Source organism: Suricata suricatta, chromosome 14 (assembly GCF_006229205.1).
Source record: "Suricata suricatta isolate VVHF042 chromosome 14, meerkat_22Aug2017_6uvM2_HiC, whole genome shotgun sequence".
Taxonomy (NCBI): Eukaryota; Metazoa; Chordata; class Mammalia; order Carnivora; family Herpestidae; genus Suricata; species Suricata suricatta.
In genome coordinates this window covers 83,931,703-83,948,628 of record NC_043713.1, presented here as the reverse complement: position 1 = coordinate 83,948,628, position 16,926 = coordinate 83,931,703, and the positions used below count along the sequence as shown (strand labels likewise).

The following is a 16,926-nucleotide window of genomic DNA, read 5'->3' as shown; positions in this document are numbered from 1 at the left end:
CAGGCGTGGGGAAGAAGGGCCCGCAGAGCAGCAGGCATGGGGAAGGGCTCCCAGTGCAGCAGGCGGGGGAAGAAGGGCCCGCAGAGCAGCAGGCGTGGGGAAGAAGGCCCTGCAGAGCGGCGGGTGCGGGGAAGAAGGGCCCGCAGAGCAGCGGGTGGGGGAAGAAGGGCCCCCAGAGCAGCAGGCGGGGGAAGAAGGGCCTGCAGAGCAGCAGGCGCAGGGAAGGCAAGAAGGCCGTGCCCGGAAGGGGCGAGGACAGGTCCGATGTGTGATGAGGCCACAAGAGGTGACACTGCAAAGCTCGGAGCATTTTGCCAAGTGAGACCGGAGGCCACTGGAAGGTTTTAAGTAGAGGAGTGGCGGGATCTTACCGGGATCGTTCTGGACACTGGGAGGAGAGAGCTCAGAGGGGCAGTGGCTGCGGCAGGAGCTCAGGACAGAGGCCCCTGCAGAACGGACGTACCTCGGGGGCAGGGCAGTGAAGGTGATGAGAAAGGCCAGTGTGTCTTTCTTTTTAAAAGACATAGCCAATCACCCCACTACAGGATTAAACAAGAGGTGTGAGGGAGAGTCAGGATGACCCCCAGCGCTCTGGGCCTGCGCAGTCGGAAGTATGGAGCAGCCGCTTACTGAGGTGGGCAAGCCTGGCAGGGCGGATCTGAGAGGAAAGACCGGGAGATCCGGTTTTCGGCAGCAGGTGGGAATGTCTTCCAGGTTTTTAAAAGAGACACAGAGTAGCCAGTTACACAGAAAAGTCTATTCTTGAGGGAGAGGTCCAAGTTCTAGACACACATTTGGGAGGCAGTGTTTAAAGCTATGAAATTATATAGGATCCCGAGGGGCAGAGAGAGGAGAGAAGCAGTCCGAGACCAGAGCCCTGGGCCACAGGAGGCAGGGGGACAGGCTGGGGAGCCTCAGAGAAGCACAGGCACGTGGGCCCCAAGGTGACGACAAAGGGCAGCCAGGGGGCGCAGGAGATGGCTGACGTGGCTAGGAGATAGGTTACGCAGAGTAAGTGAGCAAACTGAGCGGTGACCCGGAGGGAGCCAGATTTCTCCCTGTCAGAAAAGAGGACGAACGGGCGCCTGGGGGGCTCAGTCGGTTGAGCCTCCGACTTCGGCTCAGGTCATGGTCTCACGGTTCGTGGGTTCGAGCCCCGCGTCGGGCTCTATGCTGACGGCTCAGAGCCTGGAGCCTGCTTTCCATTCTGTATCTCCCTCTTTCTTTGCCCCTCCCCTGTTCACGCTCTCTGTCTCTCAAAAATAAACTGAAAAAAAAAAAAAAACATTTATAAAGAAAAGAGAATGGAAAAAGGCTAAGTCTAGAAAGAACTGATCAGAATGTTAAGTTATAGTTGGAGCACGTGGTTTTATAATCTGTAAGCACCACAGAGGTGGTGACAGCTGTGCATGCGTGCACGTGCATGCGTGAGTGTGCATGCGTGTGCGTGGGTCACGTGTGCACACACATGCTCCCGCTGGAAGGGCCCAGGAGCAATGACCCTCCAGGACGCGGTGAGCACTTGGGCACCCAGACCTCTGCGAACACCGTCCACGAAAAGGAACCAAGGTGGTTGGAGAGATGGCGGGTTCCAGGCTGAACCACAGGAAGCCCACGAAGTAGCTGGGACACCTGTGAGGCCAGAAGGCAAGGGGACAAATGCTCAGGGAACGCTACCGACCGGCCGAACAACCCAGGAGCATGCGTGAAGCGACCTTCAGGAGCCAAATCAGGGACAATTTGGGCCTCCAAACAAACACTGAGCACAACAGGTTACAAATCTTTAAGTACAACAGGAATCCGTGAGCCCAAGGATGCACGAGGGGGCAGCGCTGCCTTCTGAGGAATCGCCAGTAAGGACAGAAGGATGGACGGACACACAGGATCCCCACGCGGCCACCACAACGCAGGTGGCAGATTGAGGAGTCGCCAGTGGTGAGCGGGACACCGGCCCCACCTGGAACGCCTCCTCCCAAGTTACTCATCAGTCACAAAGGGCAACCCGGTGACGTGGGGGTGGAGAACCCGGCAGGAGGTGCTGAGACGGCCAGAGCCTTCCTCCCGAGGTGTCCCTTCCACGGTGTCCCTGGCCAAGAACGTATGGCCCGAGTCTGGCAGTGACAAAACATCAAATGGCCCAGAGGGACGGGGTCAGCCTGGTCCAGACATGACTACAGGCCCAGGGCGGGCGCTGGGTCAGGAAGGAAGAAAGGCAAACTGCTGGGAGACGGGATGGCAGGTTTGGATTGTTCCAAAGAGCTGCACCCATGCTCTCTCCCTCTTCTGGAGTGTCCCTGCTCGGGGGGACCCACACTGGAGTGACTCAGGGGTGACAGGGCCACGTCTATGGCTTCCTTGCATAGTGTGCAAAGAGCCTAGTGACAGCAGTGAGAGATTCGCAGAAAGAACACACAGGTGACACAGCAACCGTGGGAACCTGCTGCCATCAGGGAAATGTGGGTGAAGAATATGACAGAGCTGTTCTCTTCTGGTGACTTTTCTGTAAACTGAAATTATGTCATAATACGTAACGGAGAAAACTAAACTGGGGGGTGGGGGGGAGAAAAGGCATTTATAGTAAACCTGACCTCGAAGATTCCTCAACAATTTTATCAGCAGCACTGGGTCATCCACCCCGCACGTAAGAAAGCAAAGGGACAGCTCACAGCGTGAAATACAAACCATAAAACCCAGTGCGATCGCCGGAGTCTGGCTCCAACATCCAGAAACCCGGCCGACAAGGGGAAAGTGCCAGAAATGAGCTGTGGGGTCCGTACGGCACGAAGGGGTCAGATGTCCAACCCGAAGCCACTCAGCCTGACGCCACCCACAAATCCCAGAACCTGAGGAGAAGCTGCCACAGCAGACGTGCTACCTTCTCCAGAACTCGCGCTGGAAGAGGAGCCCACCGAAATGTCAGTGGTGGCTCTTTCTGAACAGGACCACAGGGGACGGACTTTCTCTTCAGGTTTTCAATATTGTTCCCCATTTTCTACAACCAGCGTGCACTTCCTCTGTGATTGTGGGGAAGCTGCTGTGTTCTCAAGATACACATCTCTCCACCCACTTCTCTGTGTTTCTTCACAGACACTCAATGCCCTTTCGCACAGTTGGTAAAAGCCTGCCATAAAAGACTTAGAAATTTATAGAAAAAAATTTTGATTTGAGTAACAGTTCTGCATCAGCATGACTGATAGGTTCTCGTAATAAAGAAAAAGCTCAAGGGGCGCCTGGGTGGCTCAGTCAGTTGAGCAGCCGACTCTTGATTTTGGCTCAGGTCATGATCTCATGGTTGTGGGATCAAGTCCGTCGTCAGGCTCCGAGCTGAGCTGAGCATGGAGCCTGCTTAAGATTCATCTGCATTCTCTCTCCCTCTCTCCCCCTCTCTCTCCCTCTCTCCCCCTCCGCCTCTGTCTCTCCCTCTCTCCCCCTCTCTCCCTCTCTCTCCCTCTCTCTCGCTCTTTAAAAAAAATAAAATAAAATAAAGGAAAAGAAAGAGCTCAAAGGAATAGGTAATGCTACCACAGAATGGTTTCTATCTTCGGCTTCACATACAGAGGTCACAAAGGTCCCAGGTAAAGGACAATGAACGGATTGCTCCTGGCAGTGACAGGAGCCCCAAGAGAGTAGAAAACATCACAGGTGTGCGGTTAATGAACAACCTGACTGATTAGACTTTCACACATTAGATTAAATGTTATGGGTTTTTTTAAGGCTAAACCTTAGGAAAATCCATATCACAGCCAAATTCCTCTTTTTGTGTCAAAATTACTATGGGACATATAGTAATCTTGCAGTCAAAATTCCTGAGGCAAATTTATGAAAACAAAAAAACAAACAAACAAAAAAAACGCTTTCCTCAAAATTAAGAAGCCGAAGTTCCTTTACTACCTTTAATAGATCAGTTCACCCTCATTTAGAGCAATATAGTTACTTTTACTGTTAAATCTAAAAACAAAACATCACAGAGACTTTAAAAGGTGACTATGGCCCTCTCTCTCTCCTGCCCCTCTATTTCCCTTCCTAAAGAACTCGGTCCGAAAGCCCTGAGCGCATGTGCAGGGACGGACCCCGAAGGAGGGGAGGGCCTACAAGGCCTGGGCAAAGTCAGAGCTGGAGCAAGCTGAGCCCGTCTGCAAGGGAGCAGCACGGGCGGGGTGAGGAGGGCACCCGCGCCAGCCCCCCCCCCCCCCGCCGCCCCCGGGATGGGAACGCAGGGCTCTGCACAGGGAGAAGAAGGGGCAGCAGAGAGGAGAGACTGATGGGGAGGCTGGTGACGTGCAAGAGGATTAAAAATAAGTAAAAACACTGACAACAGGAGCCAAGTTTCTCACCATCAAAGGAAAAAGTTACAAAAACAGAAATGGCGGGACTGAGGCTGAATTCGGTGGTGTTGGATTGGACTTGGCTGTGAACTCCCAGTTTTCAATATATACGCACAGGTACAGAAACAAAGTTGTGGGGGGGGGTGTCTGTCTGTCCTAGAGCTGTCCGGTGACAGACTGGGGAACAGTGACACCTCAGTTAACAGCAAGCACATCCAGAGGCCACATGCTGGATTCTTAACACCAGCCTCCACTAAAGAGAACCAGTCTCATAGAGAAACGGCCGGCGGGGCGGGGCGGGGCGGGGGGGGGGGGGGGGGGGGGGGGGGGGGGGGTGTTGCAACAGGAGTCTGGACAGCTCGTTGTGCCCAAAAGCACAAGGAAGTGCTCAAAAAATGATGGCAGCACGGAAAAAGGACATAAAAGCCAGTCTGACTGGGCCCCAAGTGGCCAAATCTAGAGAATTTGGATACCAAAATAAATAATTCCAGTAGCAGAGTAGAACTCATTGAATCGAATGGAAGTAACGAACCGGAACCGTGGTGAGGAACGGGATGGCGCAGAGTTGCAAAGCGCTTCCCCAAAAACGCTTCTTAAGTATAAAGGCGAAGCAGTGACGTCACAGTGAAGCCTAGGAGTCGCCTCTCGGCCAAGTGATCGACTCGAAGGTTACTTTGGGACAAAGCAACAGGACAAACTAGATCACGCGTCCGCTAGGACACAGGGAGGAAAACACAGCCTCACTTCTGCAGAAGACGCAGGACCTGAGTGCGTTCCCGGGAGTATCAGGCCACGCACAGGGACACTCCACAAAACAACCACAACAACTCACCTGTAATAACTTTCAAATGTCAAGGTTCATGAAAGTCAAGAAAAGACTGACAAATTGTCCCAAAATGAAGGAGACCAAAGAGACGTGACAATCAGATCCAAACTGTGATTCTAAACTAGCCCGTCGGCTATAAAAGGCACCGGGGCACGACGGGGAAACCTCGGTGGGGTCTGTGGCAACGGGTCTCCAGTCATGTCCTGGCTGCCATCCAGGAGAGGGGCCTGGACTCAGAGCCACCCCCGGGGTTCTCGAGGATGATGGGGCCCCAGGGGAACACCCTGCTCGCAGGCGGCTCCCAGGGCACCGCGCCCCCAACTCTGCTGCCAGCGGGCACAGGTAAATGGTGATCGGGACATTGACTCACGGTTTCAGGGTCCTCGAGGGGCTCACCCAGTTCCGCGTAGGTCACGATGGTGTACCCTTTGCAGACCCGCCAGAGCATTTTCTCAAATGCTTCAACCTTCCCTTGGTTAATGAGGCCAGATACAAACCTAGGAGACGATAAAAGCCGGCTGTAGTCAACTGAAAAGCAATGAATCCTCAAACTGCATTAAGAGGAGAAATGAAGACTTCTTTTCTTGAAGAAAAAAAGGGAGAAAAGATATCTGGAAAGCTCTCCAAATGCAAAATATCTAAAATGCTGGGTAAAAATTTATTGAAACATCCTTTCAAATGTATAGCGGAGACGCCTGAGCGGCTCAGTGGGCTAAGTGTCCAAGTCTTGATTTTGGCTCAGGTCACGATCTCACAGTTCTTGAGTTCGAGCCCTGCATCGGGCTCTGTGCAGAGAGCCTGTAGCCTGCTTCAGATTCTGGGTCTCCCTCTCCCCCCGCCCCACTCACACTCTGTCTCTCTCTCTCAAAAATAAATAAACATTTTACAAAATTAAAAAAAATAATTAACTGACTCAATTTAGCCCCTATGTTTCCACCAAACAAAACAGGACTTGGCGCCTCACTGCCCGCCTATTGTCGGCGGACGGGAGGGGCACTGAGCGCCCTAAGTGTTCCTTCTCCCAGCTCATCAGACCCAGAGAAGAAACCCCCGTGGCACTGAGAGAAAAAGTCAATGCAGCTGAGTGACCCAGCTCGGCCAGTGCGGGCAGCAGTTTTCCTCACACAGACATGCACTGTCTTCACTCCATCACAGGCCCTCCAATGGTGCTTTCAGCCCTTCACGGACGACAAGGACAGTGACGCTTGGCCCCCCGTGGTTGTCACCTACCCCAGTTTCGCTCCCAGCCTCTGCATACAGCTGTAGTCCAACAAGGAATCATTCTCCAAGGGAGGGAATTCTTCGTAAGTGGGTTCAAACTACAAAGTAACACGAAACCAAGCGTGCCTCGTTAGAAGTGACGCTGTTACGGGGCGGCTTCGCTGGGCACCGATCGCGGCGCCGACAGCCCGAGACAACGCGGATGTGGCACACGGGGCTGGTCACTGAAAGCGATCATTTCCCCGCCCCCTTTTTTTTTTATATATAAGCCACCTGCGGTCGTTCACTAGAGGCACAGTTACAATTCATGTCACCGCCTCGCCTGGCCACAGCGCGCTCAGTCAGAGGTCACCGCGCCAAATGGGACAGCCCCCAAGGGACAGATTCCCGCCCTACTCAGCTGAGGACAGGACTATCACGTAGGCCCTTTCTACTCTTATAAAACTGTTTTTGTTAATTCCTTTACTCTCAGCAATTTGGCGAAGAAAAAGAAAAGAAACCCTGAACTTTAGAGTTCAGGCTCTGCTTTCCCATTTTTCCCCTCATGAACATACAACAATTGTTTTCAACTGCAAACTAAAGATGTTACAAATAGAAGTATCGTTACTGCTAAAACCAACCAACACTGGGAAAAGCTTAACACTGTTTTTTAAAGTCATATAATCCGAGTGAAAAATAAAGCTGAGGCCAAAATGCACCGCTTTGGTGACGGCCGGCCAGAGCAGAAACCTCACGCGAAGAGACGCGCTCCCTGGCGGGCGCGGGCACTACCTCCACGCTCCGCCGCACGAAGGTCTTCGTCACCCTGAGCATGTGCGTGTACTCGGTCAGCTCAAGCAGGTTCTTCCTCAGTTTCTCCTTGTTCCTGGTGACTTCCCGCAGCTCCACCTCGAGCTTCTGCAGCTGCTCCTGAAACAGCAGGGCAGCCACGTAAGAGGACGGGTCCGCTCCGAGCACCGCGCTCGCCACTTGCTCACCGCACACTAAAGCCAGAGTCGGACGGCCGGACAGGGACACGGGCGCCCGCGGAGACGTCAAAGGCCCGTCATGTACTGTCTCGTATTGAGTCAGGACCCCGAGGAAGCTCAGACCGCACGACGGGGCGTCGCAGGTGAGGCCTCGGGGTGCCCCAGGCCGCCCTGGCCGAGCGCAGCTCCCACCACTGGTCTGGGTGGTCCCTCACCGGCTTCTCCGCTGGCCCTCATCAAACAGTCTTCTTCTTTCACGTCTACGTTTCCTTTGATTTGCAGCACAGAAAAAACCGAGGTCACCTTTTCTGAGCACACATATTCCTAGCCTCCAGCTTGACAACCTCCATGTATACGGATGTCTGGGCAGCTGAGTTGGCTAAGCATCTGCCTGGGGCTCAGGTCGTGATCTCACCGTCCGTGGGTTCGAGCCCCGCGTCGGGCTCTGTGCGGACAGCTCAGAGCCTGGAGCTGCTTCGGATTCTGTGTCTCCCCCTCTCTCTGCCCCTCCCCTGCTCACACTCTCCTTCTCTCTTTCTCTCAAAAATAAACAAACATTTTAAAAACTTTTTAATTTAAGAAAGTCTACACGTGTAAGTTGCACTTACACAATTAATTGGGCTGGAGAATGCCTGAGGACAACTCTAATCACCAGTCACACAGCAAGCGTCCTTAACAATGCTCACGTGTTCACACAGACCGATCACTGACTCGCTGAGAACCTGTATGCAAACAAACCCTCGCCACCCTGCCTCCGTTCCTGGCACCCTGCCTCACGAAACCTGGGAACACTCAGGGATCGCTGCAGTTGTCATTTCGTCACAACAACCCGGCAAACAGGCCAAACCAGACGCCTGCTTTGGACTCATCGGACTGCACCGCTGTCTCTCACGTCCACTCCTGTGACAAACGCTAGATGACTCCCCGCCGGATAAACAGAGGGCCGTGGCTCGGTCCTGGCTACACGGAAGGGCTCTCGGGGGCTCTAGTCTGTCTCCCAGTGCGGTGAGCCACCAGGTGACCAGACACACATCTCAGTGGGCACAGATGAACATGACTAAGCCAGCGTGCTCGGAGGGAACGCTGTGTCCCCAACACCCGAGACACTCAACTCAGGGACAAGGATTTCTGTCTGCTGCCGGCCTAGAGCAACCTATGACCCTCAGGCTCGCTTCTGAGGATCAGGGGGGAGGCTGGTGGGTCTGGGAGAAGGCGAGGGCACGGGCGGCAGACTCAAGAAAACAAAACAAAACCTGGAGGGCTAACCACAGCATTGTTCTTCAGTTTTCATTCCACGGTTTTGAGAAGAAAACCTGACGAGCCCCGCGCGATATAAACTCAGCCGACGAGCGGTGTCTGAGATCACTGCCCTAAAACAGCTTCTTCAGAGACACGTTACCTGCATTTCTAGGACTTGCTTCAGAGGGGGCGCAGGAGGACTGGTCTCTCCCTCAGGAAGCGGGATATCCGCTCTGTTAATCTCCTGCACCAAATATGCTGCGGGAATAAAAGGTAAACAAATTAGACTCGGAAACTCACTGCAAGACATTTCAGGCAGAACACATTTTCCATCCCAACCACTCCTGGGCCGCCTCAAAATGAATGCCTGAATGCACACGAGTCTTGCTTATTCCAACTGACGTATAAACAGCCTTTTAAAACCTCGTTTCCAAAGATCTGCAAAATAATAGTGCCTACAGAGCTGAGCCCCGTGACTGAATTGACAACAAGCTGACAAACATTTCCTGAAGTCCCCCAAGTCTCCTTTATGTGGGAAATGCAGAAGAACTTTGGAGTCACAGCTGTTTCTGCGCCTGCAGATGAAGCGCGAGGGTAGGACAAGCCCGGGGACAGGCCCGGGGGGACCCACCGGAGACAGCGGCACGCTTCCCTGCACACGCCCGCCGGAAGGAAGCGACCCTCAGGAAGGGCAGGGGCCGGGCTGTCCTCACGGACGGCTCCCTGCGCTGCGTCTACAGCCAGATTCACAAAACTCGCAGCGAGCCAGGCAAAAGTAACTTAATCTCTTTGGTTTATTATTTTCAATGCCATGAAGCACCCGTGTCCTTAGGATGCAAGCCACAACGCCTGGCAAAGTCACAGCCAGACGTAGTATTTTGGAGAAGTGTGACTATTTAATTAGGAGAGAGAAAAAGAACGGTGAGGATGTCTCACTGATAGCAGCAAAGGAAGCACGGGGCTGAGGTTTCCGGAAATGGGATACGAATCGTTTCAGCAATTAAACCCAATCTTCTTGGGAGATCTGTTTTCTTTTTTAAAGTCTATATGCTTTTTTGAAATAGCTTAAGCTACAGGAAGTCCTATCCCTGCCTAATGTGCTGTCACTGACTAACCCACAACCTGTCCCAGGACTCACGAGGTTGCAGGGAAAGGAGTATGACGTCACTCTATTGTACACGATCCACACGAGGAATTAGGACTTCTAACAATATACAAGGAACAGATTTCAGATTATTAAAAGTGGTTTTTTTCGTCTTAAAAATCTCCAGGGGCACCTGGGTGGCTCAGTTGGTTAAGCCTCCGACTTCGGCTCAGGTCAGACCTCACGGTCGTGGCTTTGAGCCCCGTGTCAGGCTCTGTGCTGACAGCTCAGAGCCTGGAGCCTGCTTCAGATTCTGTCTCCCTCTCTCTCTGACCCTCCCCCTCTCATGCCCTGTCTCTCTCTGTATCAAAAATAAATAAAACATTAAAAAAATTTTTTTTAATCTCTAATTAAAACATAAAATCTGGGGTGCCTGCATGACTTGGTTGAGCATCTGACTCCCAATTTCAGCTCAGGTCATGAACTCAGGGTTGTGGGATTCAGTCCCGCATTAGCTCTGCACAGAGCATGGAGCCTCCTTGGGAATCTCATATACTCTCTCTCTCAATCTCTCTCTCTCTCTCTTCCCTTCCCCTTCCCTCTCTCTCAATAATAAGATAAATTTTAAAAAGGTAAAGTCCACAATAAATATTAGCTATTAGGAATTGTTCAAAGGGCACCTGGGTGGCTCAGTTGGTTAAGCGTCTGGCTTCAGCTCAAGTCATGATCTCAGTTTGTGAGATCGAGCCCAGAGTCCAACTCTGTGCTGACAACAAGGACCCTGCTTAAGATGCTCTCTCCCTCTCTTTCTCTCTCTCACAAAATAAAGAAAGAAACTTAATAAAGTTAAAATTTTTAAAAAGTCATTCCAAAAGTCATATCCTACCCCTCCTTGGCTCATTCATCCCCATGTTTTCCTCTTCATCCTTTTTTTTTTAATTTTTTTTAACGCTTGTTTTTTGTTTGTTTGTTTGTTTTTTAATAATTTTTTAATGTTTTATTTATTCTTAATACAGAGAGAGACAGATCACTAGAGGAGGTGGGGCAGAGAGAGAGAAGGAGACACAGAACCAGAAGCAGGCTCCAGGCTCTGAGCTAGCTGTCAGCACAGAGCCTGATGCGGGGCTCGAACCCACGAACATGAGATCTGACCTGAGCCGAAGTCAGAGGCCCAACAGACTGAGCCACCCAGGTGCCCCTTAACGCTTCTTTGTTTTTGAGAGAGACAGACAGAGACGGAGACAGCATGTGAGTGGGGGAGGGGGCAGAATCTGGAGCAGGCTCCGGGCTCCCGCACAGCAGGACTCCAGCTCATGAACTGTGAGATCGGGACCTGAAGTCAGACACTCCACTGACTCGGCCCAGGCGACTCGCTGTTCATCCTTCTAAAAAAAGTTTCTTACTTCACTACGTGGTCTGAGATCACCCTCTCCCTGCGTCCCTCCTTTCCGTCAGAACTTCACGCTGGAATTGGCGGTGAGGACTCGCTTAGGCTAAGATGGCAAAGATTTTACAGATAAGCAAGTGGCCTGAGCTACCGAGACGCGCCGGCTCACCATCAGGACAACACGGACCTAACACCTTTGCAAACGAAGCCAATCTACCTGCCACTCCACAACTCCCTGGCTCTCTGGTATTTTAAGGAACATGCATACAATGTCTTAAATTATGATAAACTACAAAGGATTGGCTAAATAAATTATAACACGTTAACCTCATGAAATACTAGGCAGCCATTAAAAAGGATGCTGGTCCAGAGCGCCCGGGTGGCTCTGGCAGGTAAGTGTCCGCTCAGGTCATGGCCCCTCTCTGCTGACGACGCAGAGCCTGCCTAGGACTCTCTCTCCCTCTCTGCCGCTCCCGTGTCTGTCTCTCTCTCAAAACAGACTGAAAAGAAATGACGGGGGTGCACCTGTCTGTCGACACGAGTGACAAACAGAGCCGACAACAAAGGAGCCTGAGAGCTAACGCACGGGAATCCTCACTTCCACAGGTGAAGAGTGAGAACACGGGAGGGTGAGTTCGGTTTTCCTCTCTCCTGGTCTATACTTCCTAATTTTTCTAAAGTGAACAAGCCTTGCTTATATACAAATAATTAAGTTGCTAAAATAAACTTATCCCTCCCCCAAAATAACAAAATAAAATAAAACAAAACTTACCTAATATTCGTTCTAGCTCTTCACACCTCTTCACCTCACCGACGAATTTTCTTTGGAAGGAACTTACATTCTGGTTGAGCTGAGAAAAGGATGAAAAATTTGCTCTGAAATTTCTAAAATATACAAGTAAATGTGATTCTAAAAATAAAATATGACTGGCAGGCTTTAGGGAAAAGTACATCCTCACAGGTTAACTGGATGGGAGTAAAAACCAACACAGCTTTGCTGGGAAGCGGCTGGGCAGCTGTTACCAAAAAAGCCTGACAAATACCCTCTGGCCCAGAAATATCCCATGAAGAAAATTAGCCTAAGGGAAAACCTATGCACATCAACAAAAACTTACCGGGAAGAACCGGGAAGAACATCAACTTCAGGGACAGAGGAAGAAAATTATTAACAATACAAAACTGGTTAAAGAGCTTATGGTCTACACGCACAGCACGGCGCACGGCTCGGCAACGAGGAGGAGCGCGTCACTGACACACGCACCACCACAGACGACTTTCGGAAACACAATGCGAGTGTGTCTTTCAAGAAGACACACAGGGGCGCCTGGTGGCTCAGTCGGTTAAGCGTCTGGCTTCTGGCTCAGGTCATGATCTTGCAGTTCGTGGGTTCGAGCCCCGCGTCGGGCTCTGTGCTGACAGCTAACTCAGAGCCTGGAGCCTTGGATTCTGTGTCTCCCTCTCTCTCTGACCCTCCCCTGCTCACGCTCTCTCCCTCTCAAAAATAAAAAAATTAATAAAAAATAAAAAATAAATAAAAAAGAAGACACAAAAGGCCACATATGGCGGGATTCCCTTCCCATGAAATGTCCCAAAAAGGCAAATCTAGAGGCAGAGAGTAGACTAGTGACTCCCTGGGGCTGGAGGCAGGTCTGGGGATTAACTGTGAGTAAGCACAAGCGATCACTAATGTTCTACTAATGCTGGACTGTGGTGATGGACACATAACTCAGTCAATGTTCTAAAAAAAAAAAAAAAAAGAAATGTACACTTGAGATGGTGAATTTTATAATACAGCTCAATAAAGTTGTATAAAAATGGTCCGTATACCTGAATACTTACTATGTTATATTATTACTAGTTTTTATTAAAAGTTATGTTTTAAATGACTTAAGTATTGGATTCTATTAAGGAAGTGTTACTGGGGCACCTGGCTGGCTCCGTCGGAAGAGCATATGACTCTTGACCTGGGGATCGTGCGTTCGAGCCCCATGTTGGGTATAGCAATTACATAAATAAAACTTTAGAAAACAGAAATTATACAGGCACCTGGGTGGCTCAGGCAGTTGGGTATCCAACTTCGGTCTAGGTCATAACCTCTCTCGTCCCAAGCTGGAGCCCCATGTCAGGTTCTGTGCTGACAACTCAGACCCTGGAACCTGCCTCAGATTCTGTGTTTCCCTGTTTCCCTACTCCTCCAGGGCTCACACTCTTTCTCTCAAAAACAAACATTTTAAAATATAGAAATTATTACTAAAAATTTTAAGTATGATCATGATATTGTGGTATGATTTTTTTTAACATTTTTTTTTGAAAGAGAGAGCGAGCGAGTGCACACGAGCATGAACGGGGGAGGGGCAGAGAGAGAGGGAGACGCAGAATCGGGGGCAGGCTCCAGGCTCCGAGCTGTCGGCACACACACCGATGGGGGGCTCAAACTCACAATCCGTGAGGTCATGACCTGAGCTGAAGTCGGAGTCTTCACCAACTGAGCCACCCAGGCATCCCCTGTGGTTATGATAAGTGTCCTTACCTTTCAGAGATAATCACTGATACATTTATGAAAGAAGTTATACATCCGGGATTTGCTTCCGAATGACGTCTGAGAGGGGAGAGGCAGATTTTGTCTGGAGGAGGAAGGCTGGAATGAGGGGCCAGGATTTATGTTATGTACACGGGAGTTCACCATTCCCACACTTCCTTCTAATAAAAACTTCTAATAAAAAGCTTAAAACAATAAAAAAATATATATATATATAAATATATTGTGAAAGGAAATTTGATAAAATTAGGAAACCACTTCTGATTTGTGTCTGGAAAAAATTAAAGATATGTTCAGGGTGGTTCCAATTATATGAAAATACATATATACACACATTTAAAACATTATTAGAAAAATAATGTTAAATCAATATTAACCAAAAAACTGAAGTGTTTATTTGTAGATAATGGGATGACAGAGGTTAGTTTCTTATTCTTAGATTTTCTAAATGTCGCACAATGGACGTTTATTATTTTATAGTAACAAAGGTTACAGTAACTGCCCGCGTTGGAAGGCGGTGAAGGCGGGGACTTCATGTTTCCTGCGCCCCGTCCCTTGTGCGGGGCGCTCTCCCAAACCACAGTTAGACCAGAGCTTGGCACGAAACTGCTCAACCTGCAAAGGCTCACTTCTTGTTCAGTTTTTGTAACGTTTCTGGACTAACCAGAAATAAGATAAAAATTCTCATTTCACTTCTGTTTGTCACATTCACATTCATTTCTGGGACCAAACTGATCTCAAGTAGCCACTTTCAGGATCGCCGTGACTCAGGCACAAGCCCCGCAGGAAAAGGAAGTGATGCACGCAAGTGGGCTCCCAACGCCGGCACTGCCCCGTTCGGGGCCGTTTTTCTTCACCATCAAACACTGGCGACCCCTACGTGGACATGATGGTTCCACAGACAGAATCCTTATGAGGAGGCCCGTTTCTGCGGCCACGATACAAACACATCTGGGCGGGACACACACCACCGTCACCATCTCACAGGTGTCACCTGGCTTTTCCTGCTGCGTGGATTCCTCTACAGAGTCTCGTTTCTGTTTTCTTTTTAGGGAGGCAATGTCACCCTACGTCTGGGCTAATGACAGGAGGCACAGCAGTGCCCCTCACCCACAGGCAACCCGGTGGCGAAGCAGACAGTCCCCCAGGTGCACTCCACCGGGTCAACAGCAGCACAGCGCCGATGCCACTCACTGCGCTTCGTCGCTCACGTGGACGTCTTATCATCTCACATCATCGAAAGAGGACATGTGAGTACGTGACCATGAGAGAAACTGACAGATGAAACACGCACATCCGCACCCGCACATTCAAGCATGTCATTACACCACGTAGTTACAACCGGTCTGCTGCTAATCACGCCCGAGCTCTAAGTCACGGGGACCACGGCACGTGCGCACAGGAAGCAACAGAACATGAACGGTGTTCAGTACGACCCGTGGTTTCCGATACCAGCCCATCTACTGGAGGTCTTGGAACACATCCCCGCAGATCACGGCGGGGGAGGGGGGACTACAGTGTATTTTAACGTAGACTCATCTTAAGAATAAGCTTCAACCTGTAATTTTTTTTAATTTTTATTATTTACTTATTTACTTTAAATGTTTACTTCTGAGAGAGAGCAAGCAGGAGAGGGGGTAGGGAGAGGGGACAGCAAATCTGAAGTGGGCGCTGTGCTGACAGCACAATGTGGGGCTCGACCTCATGAACCATGAGGCCATGACCTGAGCCAAAGTCGGACCACTCAACCGACTGACCCCCCCACCCCGGGCGCCTCAAGACTAACAACGTTCAACCCAGGAAAACCAGCAGAGCCTGCCCAGTGCGGGTCTCACCGAAAGGCCTGCGAAGTCATCTTCCTAGTCAGCAGCTCGAGGGCTCCTGGGGAAGACTGTCCTTAGACTGCAGACTGTAAGGAGAGGGAGATGAACTTGCCCTTCACTGAGACCCCGGGTTAGGGGGATAACCTTTTCCAAGTCTTCTCATCGCTGTCTCAACGGAAACCCTGCACCCGCCTCCCTGCCCTCAGAAGGAGCACTGAACGGGGAAAACATGGAGCCTGTGCAATCCAGAAAGACTAGGAATCCCAGCCAGGGAACGAAAAGCCAGCGAGGAATTCCAGAAAAGAGCAGGAAATGTGTCCGACGTTACGGACCTTTCGCACTAGGCACCCATGCTGTTTGACAGTCAACACACATGCGCACAGCTGAGCTCTTCATCTGCACTTTCTTTTTCTCTGATTTTCAGATAAGGATCCCTACATCCCCCACATCGAATGTAATGGTGCCCAGTGAAAGTCGAATCTTTGTAATTAGGGACTTTGTTCAAACCTCTAAGATTTAAGCTTGATGGTGTCAGTCCCTTGGCTCGAGTACTGACAGGATGGAACAGAGCTACCAGTTAGAAAGAAGGGAGGCTGTTTCTCTCCTGTTTCCCGGATCCTTCCGGTGCCACTCACAGCGGATCGCGGCCCCTGCCAGGTAAGCAGGGCCCGAGAACTGAAGCCCAAGTGGCTCCAGGAAACAGAAGGAGGTCTGGGCCTTCCCTGCAGCCTCGGCTGCCATTCAACACCTTCTCCCTGACCTTGCAATTCCTCTGGAGTCAACCCAAGGGACACTGATACCAGATCTCGGGCAGGGGTGTTCCCTTTTGAAATGAAGGATCCCTCGAAAGGTGAAGGGAAACAGCCAGGAGACGAAAGCTGTGGTCCAGGAAATAAAATGTCCCGTGAAAGGACTTCCAGTTCGATCACTAAGTATCAGATCCGGCTCAATCCTCCCCCTTCCACGCCTAGTTCTTCCCACAACCCCTGTCCGCAGAGAGTGTTTATCTGTCCCCTCCCAGGCCACACGCAACAAGAACACAAGGGCCTTGTCCACCTTGCTTCCCGCCGAGTCGCCAGCACGATCTGGAGCAGGGCAAGGCTCAACGAAGGCTTGTTCCTTCATCCGACAAACGTCTACTAATGCCCACAAACGGCAGGGGGCTGTGCTAGGTCTTGGGGAATCGGGAGTGAATGAGCCACAAGAGGCCCCTAGCCCTGGGCTTCACAATCCATGGTGTAAACAAATAACAAGTAAACACATACACAAATAAGTGTCTATCACGGCTTATCAGGCAGTGGTATGCACAGGACACGTCAGGGACCCAACCGACAGAATCCCCTTCCCTGCCTGTCGCTCACACCCCGCTCATTCCCAGCCCAGGTTCTGGGCTCCTTCTGTTCCCTCCGTCTGGGACCCTGTTCCCCCCAAATCTTCCAGGTCCAGTTCTTTTCCATTCAGGCCTCATCCTGGCTCAAACATCACCTCCTCAAAGAGGCCTTCCTTGACCATCC

General features: G+C 50.8%; 1 protein-coding gene across 1 annotated transcript in view; it reads right to left on the bottom strand.

The window, feature by feature from the left end:
• The window catches only part of ATP6V0A2 (ATPase H+ transporting V0 subunit a2), a 66,651-nt gene that overhangs the window by 20,879 nt on the left and 28,846 nt on the right, over positions 1-16,926 (bottom strand). The window contains exons 20-26 of the mRNA XM_029921628.1: positions 11,823-11,901; positions 8,740-8,837; positions 7,144-7,281; positions 6,382-6,470; positions 5,522-5,648; positions 4,093-4,133; positions 1,537-1,632 (exon numbers count right to left, since the gene is read on the bottom strand). Of these exons, the coding sequence (XP_029777488.1) occupies positions 1,537-1,632; positions 4,093-4,133; positions 5,522-5,648; positions 6,382-6,470; positions 7,144-7,281; positions 8,740-8,837; positions 11,823-11,901 (668 nt within the window). The remainder of the gene's footprint in view (positions 1-1,536; positions 1,633-4,092; positions 4,134-5,521; positions 5,649-6,381; positions 6,471-7,143; positions 7,282-8,739; positions 8,838-11,822; positions 11,902-16,926) is intronic.